This window comes from Lytechinus variegatus, chromosome 6, assembly GCF_018143015.1.
Source record: "Lytechinus variegatus isolate NC3 chromosome 6, Lvar_3.0, whole genome shotgun sequence".
Classification (NCBI taxonomy): domain Eukaryota; kingdom Metazoa; phylum Echinodermata; class Echinoidea; order Temnopleuroida; family Toxopneustidae; genus Lytechinus; species Lytechinus variegatus.
The window spans coordinates 31,039,485-31,047,827 of record NC_054745.1 but is presented as its reverse complement, the minus strand read 5'-3'; the positions used below and the strand labels follow the sequence as shown (position 1 = coordinate 31,047,827).

Genomic DNA, 8,343 nt, shown 5'->3' with positions numbered 1-8,343 from the left:
TGTAGGATTTCATGCAAGTTATCATTGGATAGCAAAGTAACTTTTATGCAATAGGGCCCTGGCATAATAAAATACAAGCATCTGATTTGCATCATTTAATATCCTAATGATAAAACCTAAACGTGTACATAGCAACATTATTTACATGTATCTTGACTTTCATGCACTATTTTACATCAATTGGAATTTTCAATACCTTAATACCATGGTCACATTTGTTCTACGGCGGCCGTATGGCGAGTCGAAAACAACCGTTTCAACATTTTGTACCAGCCAAATATAGTTAGTTTGAATAAAGATGAATAAAACGGCTGTTTTCGACTCCCCGTACGGCCGCCGTAGAGCAAATGTGATCAAGGAATTAGGAATTCAATCTAAAAAAAGAAAACATAGCCTTATCAGATTCTCCAATAATAGGGTTGATCACCATAACATTTTGCACAAACATTAAATGGTGTAGCATTGGTTTGTATTTTATCACATTAAACTATAAAATAGATGGAAAGAGGGCAGAATGGAGAAATGCTGTGAAGGGGGCCCACTTTTGCGCAGCTAAAATTCGACTGAAATAACGTTTTCAAATTTTAAAAAGCTTCATTCCAATTTTTTTGGTCTATATTCAGAAGAGAAAGTGTGTCAAAATCTTGTTCAAGTAAGAACGAGAATTTGAAAAAAGAATAGAGTTTTCAATTTGTAAAATTACAAAAAAATGGTGCCTGATTCTTAAGTGTGTCAGGATAAAATACCTCAAATTTTAAAACTGTTCACTATTTTGACTCAAAATTTTAAAAAATCTGTCTCTATATTGAAAATGAAAATTTGTTTGGTTTTTATTTCTTATATTAGAGTTGGACAGATACCAGTATATGTACCTGTATGTGAAGACATAATACTTATTGCATAGTTTATATCAAATTTGAAATATTGAGAAGTCACTGTTTTGAGAAATATTTGGTAAATTAAAAAAATATATATCATTAATTCATCTGAACTTTAATCACTAATATTACAGATAAATTACCTATTATTTTAAATCTTAGAAAAAAGTCTTTTATCTGGCAGTCTAGACAATTCCTCATTCATGCACGAGTGAGTAAATTTATTTGGAGAAAAGAAGACACTGAAATCATTTGGCAGATAGTACCTGAAAGAAAATCACATCTATTAATTTCCCTGTCTGCTCTTGAAATAGGATTCCTTAATTATTCTCAAGAGTTGAAGTTCTAATCCTGCTGTGTACGTGCAGCACTCTATTTTGAAGTACCCTTTTATCATTTGCATCATAGAATATGCAACGGTTCATTCATGGACGGAAAATCAAAATTTTAAAACACACTACATAGCATAAAATACAAATAACTCTTATTAATACTTCGGCATATATGCTTGGACGGAATAAGAAGTTTTATCCATAACGACAACATGAATTTCATTCTTATGTACATGGCACATTTCTCATGAAGCCACTATTATGGCTGGGCATGCCTCTATGAATCACTAGAAAGCAAAAAAATGCATCATGAGTTTGTCATTCACTGGAGAGTCAGATCAAATTAGTAGTTGCAGCAAACAATTATTTAATGAGAAAGCATTTAAAATCAAGGTTTATTGCCACCATATTATTCTAGATTTATATCTGGTTCATTAATGTAATCTTATCTTCCTAAAATCATGAAACGTTTAGCTCAAAATTGATAATTCTGATGATCACTGACACAGAAAAGCATATGTAGGACGGGGTATTATTATTGCTTTGAAAAAATACCCATTTGATGGAATTCCGTGCTTGTTTTGCTCATTTCTCAGCAATTGCGCATTTTCTTCCAGAGCTATTTGGCACATATTTTTTTTATTTTTACATACATGTAATAACACTTTGAGGGTAATTCAATTAGATTCTGTTGAGACTCATTTTGAGATCATTACCACAACTGGTATTTGCCTTGAAGTTGACATGCTGACGAAGTTGGCAGCAAGGGTAATTCGATAGAGAGAGAGAGGGGGAGGGGGGGGGGGCAAGGCAAGAAGACAACCCAAAAGTGAAGTCATTTTTTTTCTCCCTTTCAAGTGGATTAGGGTAATACATACTTCGATGATCCCTTTTTGTTACTCTTCTTTTTCTCTTCTTTTCCCCCTTTACAGTCATTACTTGAAATACCCATGTAGTATCATTTGAATGAAGTTTCATGTAATTATTTTCAATAATAAAAATAATAAGAGAGTCAAAAGGGGCCTAAGCTTTCGATCCTAGCAGAATCTTCTTCGGAGGCAAAATGACAAACATACATAAGGTGGAACAACCATAATATAGACCACAGACATTCAACAGCAACACTGGAACAAGGAGACAAAAGGGGCATTAGTGAGAAGAGATGACCAATCAGGTTAATGAAGGGGATGAAAGAAAAGGAGTAGGGAAAAATAATAATAATAAACACTTCTTGTATCACATCATGATTGTAACTTCCATACGCTTCCAAAGTCCTTGGATATTTTCACCCCAGCTTTAACTCCGCCATGATGACTTAAGTGCACATGTATTTCAAGGAATTGATTCCTACCAGGTCAAGGTACCCATTTACCTCACCTGGGTCGAGTGAAGCACAATAAATTTCTTGCTGAAGGAAACTACCGACCCTCTGTTTCAGAGTCCGAAGACTAATCCACTGGGCCACAATGCTCAATGTTAATATCACATTTTTTAATTTCTTAGATTATTGTTGTCATAAGTTCAATATAAAGCAGCAATACTCAGGACAAAATGCCATGGAATTCTTTGGCATACAAAACATTCAAGTTTGTAGAATCAGGCATAAGTTTATGTACATCTAAAAATAGAATGGACACCTGAAATCATTGGACGGTATAGCCTCAGTATACTTCAACAAGAAGCATCAAAGCTCTTCTTAGTCTCAGAGCTCATCCAATATCTATAGTTCACATTCAATATGTTTTATATATATCTTATCAAATAAGAAAGGTTTGGGCATCTCTTTTACATATAAATGTAAAAAAATATCAGTACTTTTTTTTTGTCCCTTTGACAGCTTAACACTAGGTAAAAATTATGGATCTGTTTTCATCATATTGCCTGTGCATTAATCCATACAAGTACAAAAATATCTTTATGCCTGCATAAGTAACTTCAAACCAGCCAGCATTGAGTCTACTTGCTAGATAACGCTTTATCTACCACGGTCATATCTTGTGCAAAATTAGTTCTCTCCACTTAAGATGGTTTTGATCATATTTCTGAATATCTTTCAATACTACTTCTCTTTCGCTTAGAGTCTGCATAACTACAAACCTACCTGCGTCCAGTTAACTTGGTAACAATGCTTGCCCTACTCAAGTCATATAAAAAAAATGCCTGAGCAATGAAAAAAGTTCTCTCCACTTTCGATAGGTTTCTGTATGCCTATCAAAATTCCTCCTCCTCTTTCGTCTTGAATCTGCGGAAGTAGCTACCAGCATCAAGTGTACCTGGTGTGAATACTTGGTATAATCTATATATAAAACTGATTGAGCAATAAAATGAGTTTTCTCCATTTCTCGATAGTTATTATCATAATTCCCTATGTCTATCGGCGCTCCTCCTCCTCCTCAAGTCCAGACAGGTTATTTCCAACCTACCAGTGTCTAGTGTACTTGGTACGAATCCTATACTTGAACTTATTCATGTATAAAACTGCTTGTGCATTAAGACAAGTTCTTTCAACATTTATTAGTTTCCATCATAACTCTGTATGTCTATCGATACTCCTTCTTCTCCTTCGTCTTGAGTCTGGGTAAGTCACTTCAAACCTTCCAGCGTCCAGCTTGCTTGGGACAAATCCTGTACTTGATCTAATCCATGTATAAAACTGCTTGTGCATTAAGACAAGTTCTTTCAGCATTTATTAGCTTTGATCATAACTCTGTGTGTCTATCGATACTCCTTCTTCTTCTCCTTCGTCTTGAGTCTGGGTAAGTCACTTCAAACCTTCCAGCATCCAGCGTGCTTGGTATAAACGTTGCATCTCCCATGATCATTCCATGATTGTCGTACAATGAATCATCAACCAGCATGGTGGATCCTACAACATGAAAGGTTGAAATTTATCATATAACCTGCAGAGTTGCTATGAAATCATCCAAAGAGTGTTAAATATGATTAACAACATTAAAAAAGAATGTTTCACCATTTTCTCTATTTCAAATCACTTTATGCGGCACTCTCACAGCAGCGGTCTAGTTAAGATAACACTAAGCCAACTAAGCTAGAGCACACTTTTAGGGAGTGCAGTTTACCGCCAAACTATGCCATCATCATAAAGATCATATCCATCATCTTCATCATCACCATCATCTTCATCAACACAATCATTATCACCATTATCATCATTACCACCATCACCAATCGACATCATCATAATCCTCTTCACTATCACCACCATCACCAAAATCATCATCACCAAAATCATCATCACCAAAATCATCATCATCGTCCCACCCGCCACCATCATCATCTCCGTCATCACCACCATTATCATCATCATCATCACAATCATCATCATCGTCATCATCATCACCATCACCATAGTCACCACCATCATCACCAACATCATCATCATCATCACCACTAATATCATCATCATCACAATCATCATACCATCATCATCATTACCATCACCATCATCATCACCACAACCATCATCATCATGATCAGCATCACCATACTACTCACCATCACTCTCTGTATCCATAGTATAATGACCATCCAGTAGTTTCTTGTGTTTCTGCCAGTCCAGGCCAGCTAGCTGCATGTGTTCCTCAATCTCAGAGTCTAGTAAAGCTAGCCCCCATATTCTAACCTCATCCATAGTTCCTTCAAACAGATTGCTGCTATTATCAGCTCCAAGATAAAGAACCACATCAGAGCTCTGGGCAACAACATAAAGAGATCAAGGAAAAGGTGTCTGGCAATCTAGGATTTCATGAAATTTGCCGCCCTTTCACACGGTAAAAAAATCGTAATTTGAATGATGACTCCAGTGAAAAAGAAGGCTTATGACAAATTTTTAGCACCTGTGGAACTTAACATCACGAAAGCTAATCACAATCACGAATTCAAATTCTACTCCGGAGATGAATTCCAGTTAAGTTTCACTCAAATTATGGTAAGAATTTCACGTGTGAAAGGTTTGACCTTTCAAGCACTTCTGTAGATAATACAGTTGTCATGCACTTGTCGTATCGATGCAGTGCTTTGATTGACAAGTCACCAAGGACACGTACATGTACTGTAACAATCCACACAATAACCATAGCAATACAAACATTTTCTTACAATTAGGATAATCTGTTTTCTTTCCTCAACTTGACAAAAAATTATACTTTTTCCCAATTACACTGATTAAACAAATCGCCGAGTCCTTTCATGATTTTTTTTTTCCTTTTGAGACCAAACTAGTGACATCCACTTATGCAGTTCATAAGTGCATATGGCTCGTTTATATCGATAGACATTTCTTATTCCTAAAATTATCTTCTTTTTTTACAATAACTGACATATTTCAGGTCAATATTTATAAGATTGGATGTTCACTACATACCCAAGTCAGTCCAGGTACGCTAGTAGTATCATCCTCTAAAGTTCCATTCACAAATAAGGACAAGATGCAATCTACATGAATCAATAGAAAAGCAACTCAAGTTGTTAGGGATCTAAATTTTATACAGTGAATATGCAATCAAGTCAATTCAATATGCAATCAAAGTAAGTCATTGAAGATGCAATCAAATCAATTCCAAGAAAATGCAGTCAACTTGATGAATTGAAAATGCAATCAAATTTGTTCATTCAAAATGAGTATCAATTCATTAAAAGTAAAATCAAATCAATTTCTTGAAGTTGCATTCAGTGTGATATATTAAAACTGTAACCAAATCAATAAATTGAAAATGCAATGTAATTAATATATTGAAAAGCAATCAAATTAATATATTTTAGATACAATTTAATCAATTCATTGAAATTGCAAAAAAATCAACTCATTTAAAATGCAAGCAAAATAATTCATTGAAAATGCAACGCAATCAATTAATTGAACATGCAATCAAATCAATTCCATGGAAATACAATCAAAACGAATTGACAAGCAAATCAAATACATAGGCCTACACATATCAATCAACCTGAAATAAACGTTCCTGAATACAAAACATTTATTGAATATACTTCTGCACAGCTTCATAAAATAATGAATGCCTTTATATTACATATATCACTGTAGGGTTGTTGTTACCCTCTAGAATAAACATCATACCTTGTGCGTCTAGTCTGAGTGCTACATGGTTCCAAGCATCTTCTACAAGCGGACTGCTCGTAGCATTCACATAAAAGCTCCCATATTTCCCATAGACATAGCTGCAACAATAAGAAAAGAATCCAAAATAAAACAAGAAATCAATTTTTTAAAATGGTAGTCATTGATCATCATCATCATATTTTATCAACTTTTCCTAATCTTTAAAACCTGGTCCTCCTGTATTTCTCAAGTTTTACTTCACTTCATAAACTGACCAAGTAATGGTCTTTTGAGAGCAAAAGAACAAGAAATCAGAGACAGAATATTTCATAAAGGTCCCACAAAGAGGGGGTCGGACATACATATTTTATGGAATTGCCCTTACGTAAACCTTTTTTATAATCAGCTTACCCATCATCTATGATGAGAGAAAGACTATCGTCAGCTGCTCCAAACACCGGTAGCACTGAAGTAAGAGACCCCGTCTCTAGGTAACACCATGCTTCTAATGTAAAGCTCTCATCGATATCAAGCGTCTGGATACCGGGTAGTATTACATAATCATCATCCCCATCGAATTGGAGAGCTTGGTTTAATCTGATAAGATAGAAGAAAAATAAAATAATTATATTGCATAAAAGCTTGTTTGATCTTTAAAGGCATAAATGTCTGAGTTGGTTTCTAATCAAGACCCTTTGACAGATTCACATGTAAATAAATGGAGAAAGACACAGCAATTTCATACCGTCAGTGCATTCAGTGATGCAATCACACAATACAAACTACATTTAATCGTTTCAAAAGTAGGTTTTTGTTAAAGAACTTAAGTTTTTAAATTCGAATAACTGTAAGTTCAAAGACTGTTCCTAAACGGATGCATATTCAAACTTGTAAATATATACCTTGTAAATGTCTTGACAAACTGCGCATAACTGAGATAACTCTACACAGAAAGATGATTATCAAATGACATCAACTGGTAAAATACACGTGTATGGTTAAAGGCACAAGGGAACTGATGGCTTATTATTCTCTCCAAGGGATAATGATGTGCTGATTTACAAATAGCACTTGATGCATAAAGAGACTAGACTAGACTTTATAGAACACATATATGACTAAAACTAATTGAAGAGTTGAAATTCTTACCGATCAGCACATTCATATTTCATATGGGAGAAGGTGACATCGGGCTGGTCATAAACAAAGACACCAAGACGACCTCCGAGAAAGGTCGTGTCATAAAGGTCACCAGAATCCGTCAAAGTTACATCTCCAGATTTGATTGTGACCCTGAAAAGATGGCAGAAAAAAATCATAGCTGTCACCAGGCTTAATAGAAAAAATAGAATTGATATTGTATTTGCCATTTCTGGCACATCATCACCACAATCCCCAGCAGCGACACGTTTCATAAAGAGTTACAGCTGTTGTAACTTTGCAATTATGGCTACTACCACGGTAACCTTGATTTCGATTGGCTGATGAGCCCTGTTAATTGCCATGGTAGTTGTGATAAAGGCAAAGTTACAACTTAATGTAACTCTTTAGGAAATGGGCCCCACAGCTATACTCCTCTTCCTAAATATCACCATAATCCTTATTATCATCATCACCATTATCATCATCATCATCATCATCATCATTACCATCACCATCATCATCACCATTATCATCATCATCCTCATCATCATTACCATCATCATCACACTTCATCATGATGATGATCATCACCATTATCATCATCCTCACCAACATCACAAATATCGATCATCATCATCATCATAATCATCCTCATCCCTCTCCTCCTCATCATCACTATCATCACCATCATCACTACCGTAATTACCATCATCAACACTATTATCTTTATTATCATCACCATCATCATCATCACCCCACCATCATCATCATTATCAACATCACCATCAACACCACAACCACTACCACTATCACCAAAATCACTGTCATTCTTTCCATAACTTTCACCTCCATCACCATAATCTTCATCATAAGCATCATCAAATCCATCACTACCGTACCTACGGGGGGG

General features: G+C 35.2%; 1 protein-coding gene across 1 annotated transcript in view; it reads right to left on the bottom strand.

Moving 5' to 3' along the window:
• Nucleotides 1-2,639: 2,639 nt before the first annotated feature.
• The window catches only part of LOC121417708, a 106,879-nt gene continuing 101,175 nt past the window's right edge, over nucleotides 2,640-8,343 (bottom strand). The window contains exons 65-70 of the mRNA XM_041611442.1: nucleotides 7,440-7,583; nucleotides 6,702-6,887; nucleotides 6,309-6,409; nucleotides 5,595-5,665; nucleotides 4,727-4,922; nucleotides 2,640-4,076 (exon numbers count right to left, since the gene is read on the bottom strand). Of these exons, the coding sequence (XP_041467376.1) occupies nucleotides 3,910-4,076; nucleotides 4,727-4,922; nucleotides 5,595-5,665; nucleotides 6,309-6,409; nucleotides 6,702-6,887; nucleotides 7,440-7,583 (865 nt within the window). The 3' untranslated portion in view covers nucleotides 2,640-3,909. The remainder of the gene's footprint in view (nucleotides 4,077-4,726; nucleotides 4,923-5,594; nucleotides 5,666-6,308; nucleotides 6,410-6,701; nucleotides 6,888-7,439; nucleotides 7,584-8,343) is intronic.